Genomic DNA, 26118 nt, shown 5'->3' with positions numbered 1-26118 from the left:
GGGGAACAGAGTCCAGGCTCAGCCTCACCTCCAGGCCTGGAAAGGTGGCCATGGAACTCCCCATTGATCCTGTACCTATTGCAGGCCAGGTACAGCAGGGACTGGGGGAGGAAGATCTTGTCACCAGCCAAGAACTGGTAGGAACCCTACTCTGCTCCATCCTCTTTGCTCTCCTAAGCCCTTTCTTCCCACTTAGCTTCCATTTATCTGATGACCATTGCAGGAGTGGATGGGATGAGTGTTAGGAATGTTGTTAGAAAGAGGCACCCTGGACACCAGATGGAAATAGGCTGTGAACAGTTTTGTGGCCAGTTATCCCAGAGTTTGATTCAGGCTGCAGAGAATCATTGGTGTTGGCTGGTGTCATAGGAACAATGCCCACAGCTGTCTCTGGGGTGAGCTTTGATTCCATACAGGTTTTGAATAGTGTCCCAAGGGGTGAGATGCAGAAGCAGAGGAGGTATGGTCTTTGTTGGGGAGGAAAGGGTGGGCAGAAGCATAAGTGGTCCTAAATCCATTTTGAGGGGAGCAGAAAAGACAAGAGCCCTGATGCCTACGGAGAGGGCGAGGTGGGGGCAAACAGAAGTGGTTCTAGTCTGTATTTGTGGACGAGGAGAGACAAGGCAGAAGCGGTCCGGCTCTGCATTTGGCATCAGAGACAAGAGCTGGTCCTGGTTGTGTGTGGGGCCAGGCAAAGGCAGAGGTAGTCCGGGTGTGCTTTGGAGTCGAGCCAAAGGAGGAGGGTCCTTCCTAGTTCACCGCTGGACAGTGGCAGGAGCTCTCGCTTTGATCTCACCCACTAGCCTCCAGAGAACCCTTCCTACAGCGCTTCCATCACCTTCCCCATCACAGAATGTCCCCAATAATCGGGCTCCCAGAGCTGACTTGGCCCGAAAGCGCAGACGGGCTTCTCCGGGTTAGCGAGAGCTCAGGATCGGACCAAACGGCCTCATTCACACCATGTTTTTCCTCTCCCAATTCTGCAAACAGCCTTCAGCCCTCTTCCAACGCTCCGCCACCCGCTTCTCCTTGGGGCGCCCGGAACCCGCGGTGAGGGGGTTGGCAGGCCGGGCCTTAAAAAGTTCCCGGCCGGCTCCGCCTCGCCCGGAGCGGGCTCCACCCTACGCCCAAGACCCTGGTGGCCACGGGCTCCTCCCAGCGCTGCGAACTACAAGTCCCAGCGTCCCTAGCGCGTGCGCTCCCGCCTCTCCCGCTCCCTCCAAGGGCGCCGCCTTCGAGTCCGCCAAGAGTGCCTCTCATTGGTCTCTCCACCCTGTCAGTCACCTGAAGTATTGAGGGGCGGGTCGGAGATGGAGATCCGGATCCGGAGCCGCTGAAAGGCGGAAGTGGAGGCCGGAGACTCCGCCGGGGGGAGAAGAGTGGAGCCGGTCCGAGCCCTGGCCCCAAGTAACGCCGCCGCCCCAAAGCCGCCGTGAGTGTCCCCGTCCCGGGACCCAGTGTCCCACTCGCGTTGAGATGTCTTCGGGGTAGCTCTTCCTCCCGCCCATTCCGGCTTAGAGGGAGACTGACCCCTCCCCCGACCCGTAGCCCCCTCTTAAGGAGTTCCCCAGGCATCAGGCCAAGAAGGGAGCTCTTCTTTCCTTCCCTTACCTGCCTTTCGTGCGCCTTGGGAAACTCTCCTGGCCCCCCTCTGGCCTGTCCAGTCCGGGTGTGGGAGGGAAAGACCCTAAGTTCCGCTCCCTCTGCTCCCAGAATTGGAGGAATCTTTGCCAGGTGTGAAGGAACCTGTCTCCCTTCTCTTTTAGAGGTGGTGGGGAGTGCTGTCCGTCGCCGTTTTCCTCTCCCCCTTCCCACAAAAACAGTTGTCTCTCCAACCCTGGAGGGGTTTTGTGTCAATTTCCTGGAAGGGCGGGGGGTTGGGGGGTCCTGGGGGAGGCCGCCACACCGCACAGGCTCGCACAACTCCTTCCTCTCTTTCCTCGAGCCAGAGCGCCAGCCGGGATCTCAGCAGAGTTCCAGCCGGAATGAGCTGCCTTCTAGTCTTGCCCCCTCGGCCCCAGCCCTGCCCCCTAGTTATGTTGTTCTCTAGTTGTGTTATCCAATGAGCGTATCTCCCTTCCTGCCTCTGAACATTTTAGCTGAGGTTTGCTCAGTTCTGGCTACACGGCTCAGGGTGGATCTGCCCATTCATTATCTTCTCACTCCTCTCCTCCTCCCTCCTTGCTCCAGGCTCAGGACTGTCCTTCCAGAGCCCGTGAGTGGTTTTCAAACTGCTTCAGAGGGACTGCTCCTCCTGGGACTGCTGTCTGCTGGTCTTTAGGGAGGAGAAAAAAAAAAAAGACAAAAAATGAAGAGCCTGGAATTCAAGGGTCCTGGGCTATTTCTTTCAAACCTCCCCCCACGCCCCCAAACACACACATACCTCCCTTATCAACAGGTAGATGCTACTTCTAGTTCCAGATATCTCCAGTCCCTTCCAGGCTTGAACGAATTGTAGATTACAGAAGAATAAATGGAGATCACAGTGGCACCTTTGGGTTCTTAATGTGCTAATTTTTTAGCCCAAAGAACGTCCATACATGCCAGAAAGTGCTGATTCCCCCAGCCTTTCCAAGAGACAGCCCATGCTGACATCTGATCCTTTTCTATTGCTTGGGACTTAGGTGTGTGAAATGGCTGCTGCCTCAGATCTAGCTGGGAGGTTCTTTGTTATGTGACCAAAGTACAGGCCAGAGACTGTACCTTAATGAGAGCAGCCTGACTCTTTGAGGCCACAGCTGACCCTGGCTATCTACAGCGAAGGAAGGGAGGGAAGGCCACGCTATCTTTGGGAATTTCTTCAGTGTTCCAGGCTATCTTTACTGCCCTTGGATGCTACTTACAAGGGCTAGTTGCTTTCTTTTTTTTTCTTTTTTGCCTTGAGATCTTTTTGACTGCTTCTGGACTGTCACCAGTGTCTGATTCCTACAAACTTTTGAGCTAGACCTTGGATGCACTTACTTCATTTTTCATTGGACAATAGAAGCAGCTTCCTTATTAGGATCAACAGTCAGATCACAGGCTCTCTGTCCGTCTGGGCTTCTTTGGAGGGTCACTGGAGACTTCTGCAGGCAACCTAGTTTCTCTGAACCTGGTTAGCCTGTGCCTCTGAGGGCAGAGCCAGGGAGGCCTGACTGCTCACCAGGCCTGCTGACCAAACTTACCTGTTTAGTAGGAGCCTGTGGCTTCTGGAACTCGGGGAGTCTCAGGATGAAGCTGACCAGTCTTCTGAGGGGACCTTCGTTGTCGGGACATGCTCTCCCAGCTCCGATTCTGTAGTCGGCTTTTGAAGGAGACGCTGTCTCTTTCGGAGAGACAAGGAAAGCACCAGTGCTCCGGGTGGTTAGGCAGCCACTTCTGGCATCCAGACATCTCAAGAGACCTGACACTGCTTGGCAGAAAGAGAGGGCTCTGTGTGGGGTAGACGCCCCTCTGTGATGCCCTTCCTCTCCCCTCTTGCCTCTTACCACTAGTAAGCCTTTTGCTGCCTTTATACCACAGAAGGGTGGTAACTAATTTTCAGAAGTTCTTTTCAAGTTGCAAAGTTCTTTTCACACATGTTCCTCATTAAGAGTCCTGGGAGATAGTGGGATTTGTACCTCCACCTCAGAGATGCCACCGAAGGAATTGAAGGAGTTTCCCTTGGAACATACAATTGGAAAGTGGTAGAGCCGGGACTTGGGATTTGGGATTCAGTGTGCCTCGACTTCCCTAATAGTGGGCCCTCCTTCGGTCTGTTTGTTACGGAAATGAACGCGCAAAGCGAACAGCCAGTGGCCCAAATACAGACCCTCTAGCGTTCCGCATCACTGGGATCCTCTGCTTCTGGTTTTTGTCCTCGCTCCTCCCCTCCCCTCCTAGCCTCATTCTTGACCACCTTTTCTTCTGCCTGTGGAGACCATGGCGGCTATGACTCCTTTGTCCCTACTCTGTATGGGCCAAGAGTTTGCTGATATCTGCATGCCATTAATTTTGTAGGAACCTGAAAGCCATGATGGCTAGGAAATGAAAGTAAAAGAGAGTGGACCCCGGGATCCCTCTAGACCAGTGGTTCCCAACGTGGGGCACACGTCCCACAGGGGGCAGTTGGAGTTTTTAAGGGGGGCAATTCGAGAATGAGTTAGTAACAGTGAATTGTTTTGCATTTTTTATGGTTCTAGGGGCCTCATATACAGTATATAAATATATATTGTGACATATTTATGCATTTCAGTTCTCTTGCATGTTTAGAAACTTTATTTGCTGTTTTTCATATCACTTCATATTATTTTTTTTTTTAACAATTTCTTAGTGATTTCTTCCTCAGTACTTCAGCTGTCCTTTCGTTCTTTTATTTTTCTCTTTCATGGATGCCATGTTCTTTGGAAACTTGTTTAGAGCACATTAATGGCCTTTTAGGCTTCTGCCACATGGATAGGAGCTCACTTTCTGAATAATAAGAATTAGCCCCAGCTGGTTTGGCTCACTGAATGGAGCCTGCGGACTGACGGGTCCCAGGTTCAATTCCGGTCAAGGGCACGTACCTTGGTTGCAGGCACATCCCCAGTGGGGGGTGTGCAGGAGGCAGCTGATCGATGCTTCTCTCTCATTGATGTTTCTAACTCTCTATCCCTCTCCCTTCCTCTCTGTAAAAAATCAATAAACTATATATTTTTTAAAAAAATAATTATATGTCACAGGGCAGGGGCATCAGGATTTTAGAGATGCTTAGGTGGGGCAAGGCCAAAAAAGGGTGGGGAGCCACTGCTCTAGACAGAGTTAAGGGCATGGGGAACCAGCAGAGCTGGCTTCTGCTTAGCCCCCTGACTTCCCTTTGGTGCTGCTTACTGCTTGTAAGTGGGAAGAATGTAGCTCTCCACCAAGAGCTCTTTTCACTAGAATTTACATGGAAAGAGAACAATGTTTACATAAATTTAATTCAGCCTCAACAAGCAAGTACTTCTTAGAAAGAACTTTCTTCTTCTAACCCTTGCCCTGTAAACAGAGAGGTAGTGTGATGGGGTGAAAGGCACGAGAGTTTAGAGTAGTCAGACCTTGGAATTGTATGTTCCAAGGCAAACTACTTCAGTTCCATCTGGACTCCCCCACTTACCAGTTGCATGGCCTTGGGCTTGTTACTTGACTTTGCTGAGCCTGTGTTTCTTCTAGTATAATGGGGATACAAAATATCTTGCAGAATCAGAAACAAGAGGTAAAGGAGCTAGTCCAGTCCCTGGCACAGAATAGATACTCAACAAAATAACAGATATGTGGGTCCATGGGGTTGTTTTTTTAATCCTCACCCCAGGATATGTTTTTTCATGGATCCCAGAGAGAGGAAAGGAGAGGGAGAGAGAGAAACATTGATGTGAGAGAAAAACATCAATCGGTTGCCTCTAGAAGGAGCCCTGACTGGGACCAAAGCTGCAACCTGGGTAAGTGCTCTGACCGGGAATCAGACCTGTGACCCTTCAGTGCATGGGACAACACTCTAACCAGCTGAGCCGTACCAGCCAGGACAGGTCCATGGGATTTTGAAGGTACATGATAATTCATCCCTGTGATTCTGATTCAACATTTTTAACAAGTATCGCTGTGATGCTAATCCTTTGCTGGATGGTTTCACATATTTTCTTGTTTCATAGATATTAAACAGAACTGCTGTGGGTTGTATTTCTGTTTTACCGAATACAGTGTTAACTAAGACCATGCTTATGTCTCTCCCACTGGGGTTTTCGGATCCTACCGGGGTCATGTGCTGTGGATACTCAGAGCCATAGACCAGATGAGGCCTTGCATCTTGTAGGCACTTCAGTCTTACTCAGTTTTTTGTTTTGTTTATTTATTAATTTGGGAGAGGGAGAAACATCAGTTTGTTGTTCCACTTATTTATGCATTCATTGGTTGATTCTTGTATGTGCCCTGACCAGGGATGGAACCCCAACCTTGGCGTAGCGGGTTGCTGCTCTAACTAAGTGAGCTACCCAGCCAGGACCAATCTTACTCAGTTTTAAGCATTTTCATTTTAAAACAGTCCTGGATCTATTATAAATTGGAATGCAAAGTTTGAATGAATATAGCTACAACAGGAAACTTGAGGACAATATTTTGGTTACAGCAGATTTCTTTGGATTCAATTCCCAGATTCCTAGAGTTTGGCATTTCCCCCCCTAACTTGAGTCTGGGTTACATTTATTGAGGCCTTTTGAGAAGGACTGCTTCCAGTAGGATTTGTAAATTAGGATGTCCCCAAATCCAGGTGAGAGTGCCTTGAAGAGCCTTGGCAGAGGAGAATTAGAATATTTCTTAGGGTGTCCTCTGCATTAATAGCCTGCTAATAATAAGAGATTCATTTTCAGAGTGAATGTCCCCATCTCCTGTATATGGAAACAACAATCAAGTAAAAGCTAAACTGCTTGAGCTTTATGTCATACTAGAGGCCCAGTGCATGGAATTCGTGCACAGGTAGGGTCCCTAGTGGTTGCCAGCTGCCAGACCGGGCCTCCCTTCCCCGGCTGCCTGCTGCCGCCGCCGCCAGCTGGGGTAGGGCTGTGGGCTGTTGGCCACCCGGCCCTACCCCCTGGTCAAATTCCTGGTTGAGGGGACAATTTGCATATTAGGCTTTTATTATATAGGATGTGCCAGACACTCCATAGCCATTCCCATGTATTGTCTCCTTTGGTCTTCACAATAGCCCCAGGAGGAAGATACTGGGTTTAATCCCTATGTTATCGTGGGGAATGCCACAGTAAGTGGCAGAGCAGCGGACAGAACCAAAAGTCTGTGCTGGAATTCCTGTGCAGCTCAGCCCCTCCTTGCCCCACCTGTGTGTTCTTCCCTTTGCCTGGAAGGCTCTTCTCCACTTCACCTGCCTGGGATCCCCACCCCCCTCCTTTCTCAATGTTCAGTTAGAATGTCACTTCCTCCATGAAGCCTTCCGTCCCTGAGATAGGCTAAGGGCTTTCTTCCTCCCTTTGCTTTCCTCCAGTTGCACCTTGTCTACCTCCTGTCCTGTGTGGAGCCCTGTAGGGGCACTGATCATGTCATGTTTTTATCTGTGTGGTCAGTCCTCCCAAGGTGCTCAGCATTGTAGCTTCCACTGTGGCTGTTTAAGGGCAGACATTCCCATCTGCCCCTGAAGCAAATTCCTACCCATTTCACTTAACACACTTCCTAAGTTCACACGTCTTGGATGTGGCGACCTGGAATTCACACTCATCCATCTGATCCCAAAGCCCGTGCTGTTTTTTCAGGCCATCCACCAGAAAGTGGCTCACAGGTAGAAGAGCAAACAGGTAAATAGGATGAGTGTTAGGTGTAGATGATCGAGGAGATGGGGAGGAGGCGGGGACAGGTCACAAACTAAATTCCAGAAAGTGGGGCTTTCCATACCTCCATTGCCAGTGAAAGGCTTCACAGGAGAAGGCTGGCATGGCTTTGGCTGTCAACAGTCCTCTTGATCCACTTATACAGCATGTGCTTCTGCAGCTGCGTGTGGTGAGGCATCAGGGACCCCGGGCCAGGGGTCAGTGGAAGTGAATTTAACTCTGGTCTGTGGGTGCTATTCTACACATCTGCATAAGGCTCATTCTTGAGAGGTTGGACTTAAGAAAGTGGCACCCAGATAAGGGGGAGGGAGGGTGGAGATTGACTGTAAAAGGAAACATGGGGATATTTTTAGTTAATGGAAATGTTGATATCTTGATGGTGGTGGTGATTACCTGGTTATATACATTTGTCAAAATTCATTGAACCATACACAAAATAGAAGCACATTCATTGTATTTAAATTATACTAAATAATGTTTTAAAATGTACTCATGGGAATGTAAACTCTTCCAGGAAATAGAATACTTCTTAACTCATTATATAAAACTAGCATTATTTTGATACCAAAACTAGGCAAAGGTATTAAAGTTCCAACTACTTTAAAAAAAAAAAAAAGTGGCACCAGCAGCTGTAACCTACTGATGTGGCCTTTAAACTCCCCTGCTATGTACCTGCAGGATTTGGGTATTATTCTCTGCTCACCTAGACCGTGTGTGTGTGTGTGTGTGTGTGTGTGTGTGTGTGTGTGTGTGTGACTATATATAGATATACTAGAAAATTCATGCATGGGGGGGGGGGGTGTCGGGACTCAGCCCAGCCTGCACCCTCTCACAGTCTTGGGACCCTTGGGGGATGCCCACCTGCTGGTTTAGGCCTGCTCCCTGAGAACAGATGATTTAAAAGAAATAATCATATCCTTGGGTAAGGATTTTTTTAAAAGGTAGTGGTCGCATGAAAATTCACTGCCAGCAGGGCTGAGGGGGCTGGGGGACTCTGGCAGCAGGCACACCTGCTGCCCCCCCTGGCGGGGCTGAGGGGACTGGGTGCCACCATCTTTGTGAGGGGATGATGGTCAATTAGCATATTACCTCTCTATTATATAGGATATATTTATATATATTGATTGATTTTAGAGAGGAAGGGAGAAGGAGAGAGAGAGATAGAAACCTTAATGATGAGAGAGAATCACTGATCGGCTGCCACCTGCACGCCCCCTGCTGGGGATTGATCCTGCAACTCGGGCATGTTCTATTCCTGACCAGGAATAGAACTGTGACCTCCTTGTTTATAGGTAGATGCTCAACTACTGAGCCATGCTGGCTGGGCTGCTCACCTTGACTATTGCCGGGCTCCCACCAAACCCTATCTACTTACCCCTCAGCCTAGCTCCCGATAAAATTAACTCATCTTTATGAACATGAGTTTACGGTAACTAGAGTCTTTGCATCTTTTTTTGTCACAAGATGAGCTGCTGCCTCTTTTTTTTTGTTAATCCTCACCTGAGGATATGTTTTTATTGATTTTAGAGAGAAGGGAAGGGAGAGAAAAACATCATTGTGAAAGAGAAACATCGATTGGTTGCCTCCTGTACATGCCCCAACCTAGGTATGTGCCCTGACTGAGAATCAAACCTGCAACCTTTTGGTATACAGGATGACACTCCAACTCAAACCAACTGAGCCACCTGGCCAGGGCTGCCTTTTTTTTTTTTAATGAATAATAGTTTAATTTCAGAATACTTTTAGAAAAATTATGAAGGTAATGAATGCAGTTTTCTCATAAACTCCTATGTCCAGTTTCCACTATTATTAACATCTTACATTAGTATTGTGCATTTGTCACAACTGATGAACCAGTGTTGATACATTATTAGTTAAAGTCCATACTTTATTCAGATTTCCTTAGTTTTTATCTAATGTCCTTTTTCTGTCCAGGATTCATGACATTTAACTGTCATATCTCCTTAGGTTCCTCTTGGCTGTGACAGTTTCTTAGACTTATTGTTTTGTTTTAATATTTGTATTGATTTTTAGAGACAGAGGAAGCGAGAGGGGGAGAGAGAGAGAAACATCAATGTGAGAGCGCAGCTTCATCCATCAGCTGCCTCTTGCATGCCCTGCACCAAGGATCGAGCCCACAACCTGGGCCTGTACCCTGACCTGGAATTGAACCGGCAGCCTTTTGGTGCACGGGAGGTCCTGCCACTGGGCCACACCGGCCAGGGTGATTTTCCTTGGTTTTATGACCTCGGCAGTTTTGAGGAGTACTGGTCAGGTGTCTGATACTTCTCTCACGATTACGTTGGGTTATGACTGGGGGTGTTTTGGGAGGAAGACCACAGGTAGAGTGCCATTCTCATCACATCCTGTCAAGGCTAAATACAGTCAACAGGCTTTATCACTGAATGTCAGCCTTAGTCACCTGCTGAAGTGGTGCTGGGCAGGTTGCCTCACTGCAAAGTTGCTGTCTCTTCTCCCGTTTCTTACTGTCCCCTTTGGATGGAAGTCGCTCTGTGTAGCCCACAGTTGACGAGTGGCGAGTTATGCTCCTCTCCTTAAGGGCAGAGTATTTACATGGATTATTTGGAATTCTTGTACACAGAGGTTTGTCTGTTCTCCCCGTTTGTTTATCCAGTTATTTACATCAGTATGGACTCATGGATATTTATTATACACTTGGGTTTATAATCCAATACTTCTTTATTTTATTGCTCAAGTTGTCCCAGCTTTGATCATTGGGAAGTCTTTCAGGTCTCTTTGACTAACCCCTTTCATAGTGAGGGCTTTTGGTTTTCATTTTTTGAGCACTTCCTTACTTTTCAGCACTATGAGATGATGCTCCAGGCTCACCTTGTATATTTCCTGCCCCAGTCTTAGAATTAGCTGTCTCTCTGAGGCCACTGCTTTTTAAGCAAACATTTCCTCTAGATATGTTAACATGGAGTTATGTGGGTGGATTCAAGTTGTTTCTCCTCTTGATGGTTAGTCACAGTCACTGAAGACGCCAGTGCTGGGTAAGGTGGGGAGCTGCACCTGGGAAATCCACTATGTGCACCCTGGCTGGGTGGCTCGGTTGGACATTCTCCCGTACACCAAAAGGTTGCGGGTTCGATTCCTGGTTGGGGTGCGTATAGGAGGCAACTGATCAATATTTCTCTCTTATAGCACTATATCTCCCCCTCTCTCTCCCTCTCTCTCCCTCTCCCCTCCCCCCACCCCTTCCTCTCTCTCTAAAGTCAATAAAAAAACATATCCTCTGGTGAGGATTAAAATAAAAAAGAAATCCACTGTGTGAGAATCCTGGGAGTTGATCCCAATAGCAGTCTATTGCTTCTCTGCTCACCCATTCATACTTCTCATACCCCTGCCTAACGCTTTGATCCAGAAATGGCCAGATTTGGTGTTTACTCTGGAGTCTACTATCCAGTTGGGATGATGAGGTAATAATCATTCTCTATTTCAGGCACTAAGTTCTCCTGCCAAACCTTCCAGGACTCTGGGTCTCATAAGAGAGTCCCTGTAAGTCTGGGCCGGCATTCTTTCCCTGCCATTCAAAAATGGACCATCCCTTTGGGAGGGTTTGTGCAGGCTTATGGCTCTAGGCAGGCTCGCGGCAGGCTGTCAGGGTGAGCTGTAATCCTGAATCATTGACTAGCTTAAATCCTTCTATTGTACTGTCATCCCTCTGAAGGCGTGCAACTTGAGCCCTGCTGGAAACACTAAGTTGGAATCTTGACGGGAGTTGGTTTACAAGTCTCTTGCCTTCTATTCATAGCTCCATGTGTGTCCCCTTCAGGGGGCTGTCAGGAGCACCCAGGCACAGGGGAGGGCGTGGGTGGCCTCTCTAACCCTGGCTTCTTTCCTAGTCATCAAATCGCTCTTTGAGCTACTCAGAAGACTGGTGATTAATGACACCAATTTCCAAACCTCTAGTATTTTCTGCTGGATTTTAAAAGGAACCCTGGTGTCTTTGTCAGCTGCCCTAGTCCCGTCCCCTCCCCCTCTCCACAACTGAACTGCTTCTTCCCTTTCCTGAGTGAGGCTTTAAGATGAAAGGGAGGGCGTTTGGGCTTTACGATGCTTTGTTTTGGGGGGCACTTGTTTTAAGGGGCCATAGTTTGCGTGGTTCGGGGTTTCAATTCAGTGCTGATTTTTTTTGGATGGTGTCTCTCCCTCCATTTTTGTGGCTTTGGAAGCCGTCTTCAGGGAATACAAGGTTAGGGTTGTTGACAGGACACAGGATGTTAGGTGTGATCTGGTCCTTTTCCTAGGACACTGGTGAAAGGTGTTTTAGACTAGGGCTGCTATACCAAAATCCTACAGACTAGGTGGCTTTCTAAACAAGGAAATTTATTTCTCCCAGTTCTGGCGACTGGAAGTCCAAGATCAGGGTGCCAGCATGGTCAGGTTCTGATGAAGGCCCTCTTCTGGTTGCAGACTGCCGACTTCTCACTGTGTCCTCACATGATGCAAGGGTCAAGGAAGCTCTCTGGAGCCTCCTTTAAAAGGGCACTAATCCCAATCATGAGAGTCTCTACCCTCATGGCCTTATCTCTCAAAGGCACGACCTCTCAATACCATTACTTGGGGGTTAGGATTTCAACAAGGATTTTGGGTGGACACAAACATTCAGACCATAGCAGTTGTCCAATTCAGAATTCTCTCCAAATGAGGGACACTGAAGAATGGAGTCCAGGGAAACTGGAAACAAAAGGAATTCGTGAATAGTACCTGAAGGTTTCGATTGAAGAATCCACTTCTTTCATAGGGACTTGGAGGGGCAGGGGCGTCCCTGCCCCTCGAACATTCATTGAGTGCTTGCTCTGAGCCAGACCCTTTGCTAAGAGTCGTCCATGCATCCTCCTCCCAACAGCCCTGGGAGATGGATACTATTCTCTCCATTGCGCGTGTGGGGAAATGGGTTCAGCGACACAACACGGGGTCACAAGGTGGTTCCAGCACTTGTGCTCTTCACCCATGTGCAGAAGGAACCTATCTGGGATAGTGAGGTATCTCCTCTGCTGGGCTGTCGCTCCTCTGCTGGGCGGCGGTTCTCTTTGGGGATCTGAACCATCTGGCAGATGGGTATATATTTAAGCTTTCAGCTGCCCCATTTACTTGACAAATCTAACCAGGCCTATATTTCAGGCTCACTTCATCACTTTTTATTTATTATTTATTTATTTTAAAGGAGGGTATTATTTTTTTAATTGATTTTAGAGAGAGGAAGGTAGAGAGAGAGAGAGAGAAACATCGATGACCCAGGCCTGTATGGCTCCGTTTGGAGCATCGTCTGGTACACCAGAGGGTAGCAGGTTTTATTCTCATGATTTCCCGTCAGGGCACATGCTGGGTTGCAGGCTTGATCCCAAATAGGGGGCGTGCTTGAGGCAGCCTATGATATTCCACTCGAACCAGGGAAACCAAAACCTGGGCATGTGCCCTAACTAGCAATCAAACCTGCCAACTTCTGGTGTTCAGGATGATGCTCCAACCAACTGAGCCACACCGGCCAGGACGTTTCATCACATTTATGAGCACCTACTGTGTGTCAGGCTTGATGTTATGTGTGCTGTTAAAACAAAAGACACCCACATAGTCCAGCCTTCAAGAATTTTGTTTTGTGACCCTTTTCATCTGCAACAATGTCCTTAATTTCTCTCACCTTCTTACTCCCAAACCTCCCAAGTTCTCCAACCCCTCCACTCAGGATAGTCTTTTGAAAATTTGGGGCCATGGAAATAGAATGTGATCCATTCATTGAAACTTGTTCAGACCCATTCATTGCCTGATTTCTTCACCTGGCACCATTCTACATTTTGTTCAGCAAAAGTTAAGAAAGAAAAAGTTGGCCTAAAATATTGTTCTTGGCGCCCTGGCTCCTGAGAGCAGCCATTGTCCCTCAGATTTCACACTGGGAACTTTGGCCTCATTTGTTGTTTGGGCAGCCTCTGACCACAGTGTGTGTGGTAGCTGAGCAAGAGGAATTTGGTTTGCTGGTACCTGATACCCACTTCTCTTTCTCTGCTCCCCTCTCAAACACAACCTCTGTCTTCTGCTGTCTGTGTAGGAGCTGAGGGCAAAACAAAGAGGGCAGTGAAGTAAATTGGTTTTCTTGTAATTTTTGTTTTTTGTAAAGACAGGAAAGGTTTATGAGCGGCGTCTGTTGCAGTTGTTGGTATGAGTGGCTGGATGAGCAGGTGCTGCCGATGACACTGATCCTCAGCAGAGGTTCTTGGAGTCTTTCAGAGCCTGGGGCAGCAGCAGAAGTAATAGCTGTCCTGGCTGGTACTCCTGGCCCCTACGAGTTCCTCCTGAGACAGAGGGGAAGGTGGACCCTGCATTGATGAGAGTCCAGTTAGAACTGTCCTAATTAAATAGTAACTTCATGAGTAAAACAAGTAAGGGTGGTTGTGAGGCTTGTGAATCAGCAGGGATCCTGTGTCTGTCTGACTGGCTTTCACGTAGCTTGTGCTCCAGCCTGGGACCATGGCAGGTATGGGTTGGGGCCGGGGAAGAACCTGTGCCTTTGCTGCCTCTTCTTAGCATTTCACTTGGCACTGGCAGGTGAAGAGTGGGGGGCGGGGGCGGATGTGAGACATCGCACAGCCTCAGTTCCATCCTCTCCATGCCCTGTAGCTGGATGTGTGTGTTGATTTGTGCTGCAGAAAATGCCACATTTCAAATTGAGCTTTTGCTTGAGGTGTCATAGAGCTGTCCTAGTTGGAGCCAGAAAATTTGCCACAGCCTTGCTGACTGAGCTGTGCCGAGTCAGAGACCAGGACCTCTAGGGAGAATAATCTCTTGGGAATATCATTATTAGGGCCTCGGGCCCTGGAGCCTCTTACACTCAGTAGGCAGGACAAGCCTTGCTGGGACAACTGCAGGCTGTCCCCTGTCTGACTGGCCTTCCTCCCTAATCTGTTACCCAGATGCCTGGCTCCTCTGTTGTCCACCAGGACCAGTGAGTGAGAGTCCTAGAGCAGCCCATGAATCCTGGGGACCTTCTGTGGACAGTACGGGTAGATCACACTGACCAAGCTGTGTCAGCAACTACGTGGAGATGTCCCTCCCAGCAGTCTTCCTCCCTGTGGGTGCAGGAGGAGAGGGAACAGGGGTTGGAGGTTTCCATCCTTGGCTTGAAGTTAGTGCTGACTCTGCTTCTCTCAGCCTCCCCGGGGAACCCATCTGTTGTCGAGAGCTGAGAAAGCAGCTTGGAGCTCAGGGAACGATTCTGTGGTGTTCTTGCTGGGGCAGGGCATCCGAAGCTGGGGATCAGTCCCTCAAGACGCCTTCACCTAACCCAGCTTAGCACCAGTCCTGAGTGGCCCATCAGGCCTTCCCGCACCAAGGAAGGGGCTGCAGAAGCAGCTGTGCTCTGTCCTGGCTGACTCCTGGCAGCGCTCTAGGTTCAGCCTGGACATTGTGGCGAAGGACCACTTGGTCATGGGAATGCAGGATTTAAGCTTCCTGGTGTTCCCGCATACTGGTCCCTTTTGCAGGCATTGGTGCCTCAGCTAGAGCTCTGTGGACTCCACCGGGGGCTTTGATGTGTTATCTAGTGCAAGTTCAGGCACGCAGTCTCAGAAGAGTCTTATCATTGGGAGGGGAGTGAGAGGAAACCGATCCCAGTTAAGAGAACTGGGAGGCTGGGAGAAGATTCAAGGACCTGTCCCTGTGGTAGGGGACCCAGCTCACTCATAGTCCCCCTCTGGAATGATTTACTTCCCTTCCCCCTGGAAAGAGAGTCGTCTTGCTGTGGCTGTGTAAGGACAGCACCCCTTCCTCTCCTGCTGCCATTTTCCCTAAGCCCCCTGCGTCCTGGTACGATGAGGAGCCCCAGCCCTGGCTTGGTACACCCCATCAGAGTGCCTCTTAAATCTCAACCTGACTTCCAGCCAAGCTTCCTCTGTTATACTTTCCAGGGGGGACATAGGTCCTATGGAAAAACCCTAATTTTTTTCATATTTAAAGGACACATTTTATTAAAGCGCACATAGAAGGTGGCAGCCCCGTTCCTCTTAGTGGGTGGAATGGTATTAGTAATATTCTTGGGTTTTCTCTGTCTGATGGGGGAGTTAAGAGTCCTGAGCTTGGGCTCTGCCACCATCTGGCTGTGACCCTAAGCAGCTCACCTGGCCTCACCTTATCTCCTCCTCTGTCCTGGGAAGAGGAAGATTAGGTCTTCAAGGACCTTTTTTAGTGAATCAAAACTAGTTAGCTTCTTAGCGTAAGAAACCTGCCCCTCGTTGGAACCTTACCTTCAGCCAGTACTATGCTATGTGCTGTTTCATTTAACCTTCCCAACAACTCTGTGTGATTGGTGATACCATTTTATAGAGAAGGGACTGAAGCTGACAGCAGTTGCTCGTCTGATTTGGCCAAGGTCACTTGGCTAATAAACGGTAGAGCCAGGCTCTAACCAAACCCAGTTCAGTCTCCCAAGTCCTAACCTGCTAGTTGTGCTGAGGAATAGCGAGTGGATACTTCATGTGGCTCAGGGGTTGTGTTGCTTCAGATTCTTCTTTCCTCGGGGTCTGCAACCAGCTAGAGGCCTGGGTAGTCCTGCTGTGGGTCTGCCCTCGGTCCTGTGTGCGGTGTGGTGATTCCTTTGAGGAAGAGCTGTGGGTAAATCACCCCCCAGCTGATCTGAGCTTTTACATGCCTTCCACCTCCGCCTTTGAAGCGATCACCTCTCCTCCTGTGTCCCGTGTTTCCTTCTCTTTAGCTAACAAGTTGCTTCTGCTTATCATCTTCTCTAGCCCAGTGCTTGTGTTGTTAAGTATTCAGGAATGCGTTTTTCCAGAGTAAAGTGCAGCTGAAGAGTCACTGGCCAGAGCCGCCTCCAGGGCAGGCTGGGCAAGGTCACTTGGCTCTCATTGCCCGCCCCTACGCCCCTTTCCAGCTAACCTTGAGAGAGTGAGGCTCCAACCCAGCCTCTGGTCAACAGAGTCTGATTGGTTTTCCTAATCAGCTCACCATCCAAGCTGTGCTGGGACTGTCAGAGGAAGTCGCTGAAGCAAACAGGAAGCGTGAGAGACACCCCTCAGCTGGAATGGCTCACCCTTTCACCAGGAAGGACACAAAGTATGAAGTGGCTGACTTCATGGGCTAGAGAAGAGACTCCACCTCTAGAGATTCTGATTCCGATGGTCAGGGTTACTTTCTTTTTTTAAAAAATGTATTTTATTGATTTTTTACAGAGAGGAAGGGAGAGGGATAGAGAGTTTGAAACATCGATGAGAGAGAAACATCGATCAGCTGCCTCCTGCACACCTCCTACTGGGGATGTGCCTGCAACCAAGGTACAGGCCCTTGACCGGAATCGAGCCCGGGACCCCTCAGTCCGCAGGCTGACGCTCTATCCACTGAGCCAAACCAGTCAGGGCCAGGGTTACTTTCTTAATGCCCAGGGCAATTCTGATGAAAAAAGTTTGAGACCCACTAACCCAGCCTTGGGCAAACTACGGCCCGCGGGCCATTTGAAATGAATAGGAGGAACAAACAAAAAGACCGTACCCTTTTATGTAATGATGTTTACTTTGAATTTACATTAGTTCACACAAACACTCCATCCATGCTTTTGTTCTGGCCCTCTGGTCCAGTTTAAGAGCCCATTGTGGCCCTCGAGTCAAAAAGTTTGCCCACCCCTGCACTAACCTGTAGTATCCAGAGCAGAGGAACCCAAAGCAAGGAAGAGTAGTGTCCTGCTTTTTCTTTCTCTTTCTCTCCCACCCGTGGCCCCAGAACTGGCTGGGCATCTGCCCATTATGACTGTTCACAGGGCCAGAGTGTTGAGAAAATTGGATCCCTTCTGCCCTTTCATATGCATCGTGGTAAAAGGTGTAGCAGACCCCTTAGTGCTTGCATTCATCCTCATTCCCTGTGAAGAAGTGAGGTTAGGATAGTGTTCATTATCTGTGGCCTCTAAACAAACCATGGTTCTGATTGGGAGGGTGGGGAAAGCAGGTCATGGCAAAGAGCATCTTTGTCATGGGTCCAAAGCTGTACCCATTTCAGCAGCTTCATGAAAATATCCATGAGTGCCCTAGCCAGTTTGTCTCAGTGGATAGAGCATGGCCCATGGACTGAAGGGTCCCGGGTTCGATTCCAGTCAAGGGCATGAACTTCGGTTGCAGGCTCAACTGTGTGCGGGAGGCAACCAATCTCTGTTTCTCCCTCACACAGATGTTTCTCTCCCCTTCCCTTCCACTTAAAAAAAAAAAAATCAATGGGAAAGTATCTTCATGTGAAGATTAACAAAAAAAGAAAGAAAATATTCAGGAGGAAATTTATCCTACTCATGTATTTTTCTTGGTGTTGAATAAACTTTTGTTTTTTTAAAATATCTTTGGCCCATTCTGTATCTTATAAGAAACTTTAGCCACAACTTGATCTCTTAAAGAGAATCTGACTTTTGTCTAAAGGAAGACATTTACTGTGCCATTTTTGGTTATAATCCCATCAGCTGATGGCACCCGTGGATGATTCTTGCCACTGGATCCAGAGGAAGGATTCCCACAGTGAGATTCCCTCCCCTAGGCGGCAGTCCAGATCCACGCAGGACTTCACCTGCTCCGAGGGGAGGGCATAACGCTTCCCGGGGCTCTGGGTGTGGCCCTCTCCTGTCTTAGACACCTCCTGTCTGGATGCGCGCTTCATGGCAAAATCAGCCGCTTCCATGCTTTCTCGTCTGGCAAGGTTCTCCGACTCTGTTCATGTGATCACCAAGTGGGGCCAAGAAAACCACGAGGCAGCAGGCCATAAAAAGTGCTGGGTGTGCCTCCTGAGGTGTCTCTGGCCTGGACGGCAGGACCAGCATCCAGGCAGTTCGTGCCAGGCGGAGCACCTGTAGCACTTTAAAACATACAGAGACCGGGCACGCCTCCAAACCTTCACCGGAACCTCCGGGGGCTGGCTGCACATGTGATTTTGATGTGCAGAGTTGAGAACCATTGCATAAGCATTACTTGCCTGTCCTTCTGACTTGTTAAAAAATCAGATTCTGCCCTCGCTGGTTTGGCTCAGTGAATAGAGCATCAGCCTACAGACTGAAGGGTCCCAGGTTCAATTCTGGTCAAGGGCACATGCCAGAGTTGTGGGCTCGGTCCCTAGTGTGGGGCGTGCAGGAGGCAGCCAATCAATGATTTTCTCTCATCGTTGATGTTTCTCTCTTTCCCTCTCCCTTCCTCTCTGAAATCAATAAAAAAATTTTTAAAAAAATACTGCAAGCATTTAAAAAAAAAAATCAGATTCTGTGTGGGCAGATTTGGAAACCCACTGGTTGGACAGGGACAAAACTTAGATATTACCTCTATTTTTCTTGTAGGTGCTGGTAGCCAGGGTCCCAACTGCTGTGGGGTTTTGTTTTGTTGATTTTTGGAATCAGAGACTTCATTATCTGGTTCCCTCCCCCACTCGTTCATACCTCCTTCTCTAGTGCCCCAGCCACACTGCTGGTTGGCCAAGATTCTGTCACGTGAATTCATGGTAATAACCAACTTGTAATTCCATCGTGGTTTCCCTCTGTTGCTGTGGCCCTGAGTGGCTCCTCCCTCTGTTGGGAGTACTCAGGGGAGGGAGGATCACCGTGATTGCTGGAGCCAGACCCTGCGGGGCCAGCAAAGCTGCTGCCACCAGAAGCGTGTCTCATTCACCTAGCCCCCCAAAACCCAACACGAGGGGGGCATTGTCTCCACCTTTCTTCCCAGCAGGGAGAATGGTGGGCATTGCCTCCATCTGTCTTCCTAGCAGGGAGAATGGCAGGGAGGCAAATGAGCATGCAGGCAACCTAGGTTTGTGGACGAGGCTCTGTCATCTGTATGCTGGGTGCCTTGAGCAGGGCATTTAACACCTGAAGGTCAGGCTGTTCATCTGAAAAGCCTTTGTCTTAAAGGTTAGAGTAGACAATGGTTGTGCAAGTGCTCAGTAAATGTTCGCTGTCTCTGAGAACTGTTTCATTTGGTAAGCACTCTGAATTCCCAGTATGTACATAGGCAGCGTGAGGAAGGCATCTCAGAGAAGCCAGAAGCACAACTCTGTCTCAAGGGCCAGCGAGTCTTGCAAAACCATTGATGGGAGCGAGAAGAGAAGGCACCTTAAACTATAAAATATTTCAAAACTGGCACTTCTTGTCCCTAATTGAGATTCCCTCCCTCCACCCTTCATTCTTCCTTCCTTGTCCTCTGGGGAAAGAGGTGGCCCCATTTCAAGCCTCTTTTCCTTTGGTGCTGCCCAGAAGGGAAGCCCTTGTTCCTGGTTAGTGAATCATTCTTCCTGACGCTCACTTTTTAAACATGTTGCTGGGAGAACTTGGACGTGAAAAGCGATTTGAGGTTGCACAAAGCAAACCCTTTGCTGTCAGCTTCTCACACCGTGCAGACCACTGCTTCCTACAAACACCCCCTGCTCGTGTACACCCCCGCCCTACCCTGACTGCACGGGAATGTACTCCCCTTGCTCAGGGGCGGGGCAGGGCAGGGCTTCCGTGGGATCCTGTTCCAGAGACCCCTCCTGCATACACTCCATTCATCCAAATCCTTCCTTTGCAACTTGAGTTCAGATTCCGTGTGCAGTGTTCAGGACATGGTATCTACTCACAGCACTTCTTTGTAAAGCACTGTGTATGTTCTGATAGCTTTTAATGTACCTCTTCTAGAGGCTTCTGAAGATAGGCTCCTCATCCTTTGCCGTTCCAAAACTTAAAAAAAGAAAGCTTACACCTCCAAAGCTATCACAGACCGAGTGACTAAGATGTCCTTGCTGGAACACCAGCTGCTGGGGGTGCAGGTCTTGGTGTCCCGTGTTTGTCTCCGCCCTCCCACAACTCCCCCTTGTTCTTCCTCTGCGTCACCCTTTTTCTCTGCCGGTAGAGAATGGAACTGAGGTCTCTATTTAAAAGAGAAGTTTGGCAGCCTGTTCTGACCGCCAGCAGAGCTCTGGCTTTGGTGTGTGTTTGGTTTTTTAATGTGTGTGAAACTCTGGCCCATAAAAATGAGACAACTGTGGGAAGAGGCTCAGGATGAGACTTGGATTCCAGTGCACAGTCCAGCCTTAGACTGAGAAAGTTGGTCAGTCCTTCTGAAGATGGCAGGACAAAATGACTATTTTAATAACTTGCACTTGGCTAGGCCCTGGTCCCTGAGCGCCCACAAGGTTGAGGAACTTTCTCCCGGGACTCCCCGTGCCCTGCTTGGCTTCCCTCTGGCTTTGCCCAGAGGTGGGCTGTGATTGTAGCTACCAGACTACAAGTTCATTGTTTGTTGACCTAGATCAGTGATGGCGAACCTTTTGAGCTCGGCGTGTCAGCATTTTGAAAAACCCTAACTTAACTCTGGTGCCGTGTCACATATAGAAATTTTTTGATATTTGCAACCATAGTAAAACAAAGACTTATATTTTTGATATTTATTTTATATATTTAAATGCCATTTAACAAAGAAAAATCAACCAAAAAAATGAGTTCGCGTGTCACCTCTGGCACGCGTGTCATAGGTTCGCCATCACTGACCTAGATCCTAATGTCTTCCTGGGCGGTTTTTTGGTACCCAAAGAGTGTGTTGATTCCACTGTCACCAGGCTGACATGTGCCCATTCTGTGTGCGTCTATCTGTATGTGAATGTACACATTGGGGATAGGGAAGTGAGTGTGTTTGCTCAGAAGCATGAGCCTAAAGTTGGGAGACCACTTTTCTCTTTACCACTCAGATGGTTGTAGAGCAAATACATGTGTGGTGCAGCCTAGTCAGGGCTCTTCTCCTAACTTCTGGGGGCAGAAGCCAGGTCAGCAGGGAGGGCAGAGGGAGAGACCTGTGATTTAAGAAGGGCTCACTGCACAATAGTCTCTGGACTAACCTAGTATTTCTGGTTTCTCCCTTGCAGTTGGAGGCCCCCCTTCCCACTAAGTGCCTCTTTGCTTAGCACCGGCCCCTGCCCTCACGCTCACTGGTACCGCTACAGCAGGACGGGCCATGGCGGGTCGGGGAGGTGCAGCACGACCCAATGGACCAGCTGCTGGGAACAAGATCTGTCAATTTAAGCTGGTCCTGCTGGGGGAGTCTGCAGTAGGCAAATCCAGCCTTGTCCTCCGCTTTGTCAAGGGACAATTCCACGAGTACCAGGAGAGCACAATTGGAGGTGAGTGGACGCAAGGGAGCAGGGGTGGCCGCAGGAGGGCCAAAGAGATGCCTTGGCCCTGAGGCGAAGGAAGCTGCCTGCCCAGAGACTGAACACACCTGGGGAGGGGGCAGCACCTTTCCTCATCTGGGTCCTGAAACAGATTCCAACAGCTGGTCTCCATGCCTAAGTCCCAAGAAGCTTCTAGTGAGAATTAGCTGGCAGTCAAAACTGACTTCCTCTCCTGGTTCTGCCTCTTTATTATTTGCGTGGCTTTGGCGAAGACCCTTCCACAGACCCAGCCTCTGGGAAGGGAGAGGCTGAGTCTGGATTCTTGTGGGTTCTTCTTACTTTGCCAGGCCGTGCATCTGCCCTGGCCTCTCCCACTTTCCAAAATGGGGAAATGGCCTGGTGAGTGGCTAGCATTTCTGAAGCTGACCTTTACTCTTTCTTGAGTGAAGAGCCTCTTTGATTTCCCAGTGGTCAGCATTTAGGTTGTAAAGGTCTGAACTCAGCCTCTTGCCTTGTAGCCAGTACAAACCTTGAGGGGCCAGGGCCGACCTTGGGCTTGAGTCATCTTTTCTCTACCCTCTGGGTTGGTAGGAGGTTTCCAGGCAGCTGGAAACAGAATGGGCCGTGTCAGCAGTCTCCTGCTGCCTCCTCAGCACTCGAGTCAGGAGCCGGAGAGGGGAAGTGGGGTGATGCCCCGTGTCTTCGGGGGGCGGGGGGGGGGGGAAGAGGCAGACAGGAGAGCAGGCTTTAAAAAAACAGAGTCCTCTGGGATCCTCTGATGGGTCCCGGGGCCAAGGGGACTCCCACCTGCCTGTCCCAGCTCTGGGACTTCCCCTTGAAGCATATACACAAGGGCTGCATGTTCCCCTGCCTCCTCAGGACAGAGATAGGGTCAGGTGTTACCTGAAGGTCAAGCCACACGGTGGTCAATCAAGAGTGGGTCAGGGTCCGAGCTGGGGTTGTGGCTAGCTCAGTCCACCTGGGTGGCAGGGCGGTTAGGAAGCTGGCCACCCAGCCTCCTTCGGGCAGGGGAACAGCGTGTACTCTCAGGCGTCCCCAGCACAGCTAAGTGTGTGAGTGTCCTCAGGAAACAGAAGGCCAGTGACACCCCTGGGCCGGAGCAAACAGGGACTCGGGAGGTTTCCAGCTGGACTGGTCTCTCTGAGGGGAGGGAGGAGGAGGAAGGAGGCGGGTGGGCCTGGCCCACCCTGCTGAGCTAGAGTCAGGTTTCCCCTGGGCTTCTCGTCTCCTGCCCCCTGTATTCCTCTTCAGAGAGCGCTCCTGAAATGGCGAGGTGCAAGCGGGCTTTCCTTCTGCCCTTGCCCGGCGTGGTCTCTGAGCCTGTACATTCTGCAGCCCCCTCGGCACATGTACGAAAAGACAAACTCCGCCTGTCCTCGCAGGCTGCTTTTCTGTGCCCAGCTCAGCAGAAGGCTTTTGAGCGCCAGAACCCCGGATGCAACAGTGGAGATTTGTGGGGCTGGCTTCCCAGCTCCTCCTTGCCTGGTAACACCACCTTCCCTCTTACAGCGGCCTTCCTCACACAGACTGTCTGCTTGGACGACACAACAGTCAAGTTTGAGATCTGGGACACAGCTGGACAGGAGCGGTATCACAGCCTTGCCCCCATGTACTATCGGGGGGCCCAGGCTGCCATCGTGGTCTATGACATCACCAACACAGTAAAGATTTTTCCCTTACTTCTCGATCCTTGTTTCTGGACGGGGTCTGGGCAGATTTCCTCGGTGGTTTGGGGTGTCTCGCCAGAGCCTTCAGGCTGGTGACCTTGTGGACACCTGGCTCTGCCATCGGAGCTTCTCTAGTGCGCGGCCGGGGCAGAGTGCCTCCTCTGTCCCTTTGACATGCCGGCCCTGTTTCCCCAGGATACGTTTGCACGGGCCAAGAACTGGGTGAAGGAGTTACAGAGGCAGGCCAGTCCCAACATCGTCATCGCCCTGGCGGGTAACAAGGCAGACCTGGCCAACAAGAGAGCCGTGGAATTCCAGGTGTGGGGGATGGACAGGTCGCGGGGGAGGAGTAAGCCAGCTGCATGGCTTTCCCCAGGCTACTCGGGTTTCAGGAAGGGTGACATTGGGAGGCAGCAGGGGCACCTTGATCTGCTGTCCTCTGTGACTCCAGCCTGGGCTGAAAGGAATTGCCTCTCCTTGTTTCTTGGCAGTAGGGTATGTGTGCATATGGATAGCTAAAGTTTCTGCTTATTTTTCTGTAAACTTTTAAATGAAATTTACTGTAAAAGAAATACTTTTTTCACGTAATTCATGCACATAGTAAAATTTAAATAGTACAAGAAGGTATATAGAACTAAATTTGTCTCTAACCTAGAAACTCAGTCTCCCTTCCCCCAAGTTCCTCAGTTTCTGGTCTTTCCAGAAATATGCACAATGTGTGTAAATCCCTTTTTACATAGATGGGGATGTGTTTTACATACTGTATATTTAATTTTTTTACCAGTCCCAAACTTAAGGTTGTTTGTAATAGCAAAAGACTGGAAACAATGCTGTCAATATGTACATACTTCTGTGCTTTGTGGTTTTTTTAATGTATTTTTATTGATTTCAGAGAGGAAGGGAAAGGGAGAGATAGAAACATCCATGATGAGAGAGAATCATTGGCTGCCTCCTGCACTGGGTATTGAGCCCGCAACCCAGGCATGTGCCCTGACTGGGAATCGAACCGTGACCTCCTGATTCATGGGTGGACGCTCAACCACTGAGCCACGCCAGCTGGGCCATACTTCTTTTTGTTCAAATGTGCAACTGTATTTGTAGGGTAACTTTCTAGAAGTATTTCTTAGCCTAGTGATTTTAAAGAGCGAGAAGGTAGAATGGGCATAGTGACACCTGGTAAAACATCGGCCAATGTTTGTGAGCTGAGAGGTGCTGTATCTGAAGTGGGGAACGGTGTATGGTGCCCATGTCTCAGAGGAACCCAGAGTGGAAGGCTACAGGCCTGAAAACCCCTGCATTGTCTCTATTGTGTACAAGGCTCTGTAACCAGGGAAGATTTTTTATTCTGGGCCCCAGCCCCTGCCAACTCACCATCCTCAACATTTTCCTCCCGCCCACTTTCTCACCTCCATCCAAATCAGGAAGCACAAGCCTATGCAGACGACAACAGTTTGCTGTTCATGGAGACATCAGCAAAGACAGCAATGAACGTGAATGAAATTTTCATGGCAATAGGTAAGGCACCTCTCCTCTCCTTCTCTCATTGAGTTATAGCACTGGGCTGCTGTTCTGTAGTATGTCTGTGGAGTCCCTTCACCGACAGATCTTCCGCTATTTTCAATATTCTGATAAAATCTTTTTCTTTTTCATCTAACTCAGATATAGGTAGTTCATCCCAGAAGTTTCTAAAACTTGGACTAAAGTCTCAACATTTCACTTCCTTACTGTTAAGCTTACCGCCCACCTGAAACCCGATATCACTATCCTACCCACTACTTAGGATTTTTTAGCCCATTTAGCTCTGAAGTCAACCTGCTTGGGTCAAGTTCTAGCTCTTCTACTTAGAACTCTGGTCTTCAGCAAGTCACTAACCTCTCTTTTCTCAGTTTCCTGGAACACTCAGCATGTATCTGACACATAGAAGTGAAACCCTCAATATGCCTGATTCTGCTCAAGGGGGCTTGGGAGACAGTGTTAGAGGACCCCCACAAACACGTTTTTCCTTCTCTCCCAAACAGCTAAGAAGCTCCCCAAGAATGAGCCCCAGAATGCAGCTGGTGCTCCGGGCCGGAACCGAGGTGTGGACCTCCAGGAGAACAACCCAGCCAGCCGGAGCCAGTGCTGCAGCAACTGAGCCCCCCTTGCCTGCCCACCGCCCCCACCTCCTCCGCCTGAACAACCTGACTGGAATCCACTCTAACCAATCGCACTTAACTACTCGGGCCACCATGGGGGGAGGGGGCAGGGGGAGGGGGTCCACCATGATTTCTCCATATAATTTTGTTCATAGGCCGGAGTGAGTTATTCCACCTGCACCTTTCTGTAAAAATACTAATTCAATTTTAAGTCTTAAGTCACTTTTTTAATATATATGATCTCTTCCCACTACCTGCCCTTTCTGCTGTTCTCCCACTCTCCCTTCGTAACCACATGCTCCTGTTTCCCCCGCCCTTATATATGGGGAGGCCGGGGTGGGAGCAGTAACCCTTTTTCCTCTTGCTGATTAATCGGGCTCAGCAAGAGCATCCATATCCTTACTGTTTGGCGTGTGCTTGGCTCTGGGCCGTGGGGCAGGCCCTAGGGGCTAGGGAAGGGAGAGACAGCTCTTCCCTTAGCTGGCTGGCTAGCATCAGGCTGCAGTCCCCCCTCACCCCTGACACACAGCTGGGAGAGAAACCACAGCATTATTGTGACAGCCATGAACCCATTGCCCACAGCCCACCCCATCCCCCTCATCCTTGGTCACCCTGACCTCTGGCTCTGAGCCCTGTTCTGACCAAATCACGATGATGAGTATTTGGGGGTGGGTGGGTAAGGGGGGAGTGGGCGGGAATGGAACCAACTTTTTCTGTATTTTGTATTGTATGTTTTCTTCAACATGTAACCAATCAGTATCTTGTCAATATAGTCAGCCAATGGATTGACCTCCTGCTTGTCTTGTCTTTCTCTGGCAGAATTTATCAGACTACATCCTCTCTAGCTTACTTGAAGTTAAT

General features: G+C 49.5%; 1 protein-coding gene across 4 annotated transcripts; it reads left to right on the top strand.

Annotated features, from left to right (window-relative positions):
- The first annotated feature begins 1292 nt into the window (after positions 1 to 1292).
- On the top strand, positions 1293 to 26047 carry RAB5C (RAB5C, member RAS oncogene family). 4 transcript variants are annotated; one of them, XM_059670180.1, is made up of 7 exons: positions 1331 to 1432; positions 2191 to 2215; positions 21189 to 21443; positions 22965 to 23116; positions 23318 to 23440; positions 24544 to 24637; positions 25141 to 26047. In XM_059670180.1, exons 3-7 carry the CDS (start codon positions 21278 to 21280, stop codon positions 25254 to 25256), a joined length of 651 nt encoding a protein of 216 aa, XP_059526163.1. In that variant the 5' UTR covers positions 1331 to 1432; positions 2191 to 2215; positions 21189 to 21277; the 3' UTR covers positions 25257 to 26047. The 4 variants fall into 4 exon arrangements, with proteins under 4 accessions (XP_059526161.1, XP_059526164.1, XP_059526163.1 ...); XM_059670179.1 differs by lacking the exon at positions 2191 to 2215 and adding an exon at positions 10771 to 10826 and having other exon boundaries at positions 1334 to 1432; XM_059670178.1 differs by lacking the exon at positions 2191 to 2215 and having other exon boundaries at positions 1293 to 1432.
- Positions 26048 to 26118: the final 71 nt, after the last annotated feature.

This window comes from Myotis daubentonii, chromosome 16, assembly GCF_963259705.1.
Source record: "Myotis daubentonii chromosome 16, mMyoDau2.1, whole genome shotgun sequence".
NCBI lineage: Eukaryota > Metazoa > Chordata > Mammalia > Chiroptera > Vespertilionidae > Myotis > Myotis daubentonii.
This window is presented reverse-complemented; position numbering and strand designations above follow the sequence as displayed.

Excerpts from the sequence above, each read along its gene's own strand:
- RAB5C (XM_059670178.1), top strand. The coding sequence starts at position 21,278 with ATGGCGGGTCGGGGAGGTGCAGCACGACCCAATGGACCAGCTGCTGGG. Across the intron at positions 21,444-22,964 it reads CCAGGAGAGCACAATTGGAG|CGGCCTTCCTCACACAGACT; the intron begins GTGAGTGGACGC and ends TCCCTCTTACAG. Across the intron at positions 24,638-25,140 it reads TGAAATTTTCATGGCAATAG|CTAAGAAGCTCCCCAAGAAT; the intron begins GTAAGGCACCTC and ends TCTCCCAAACAG.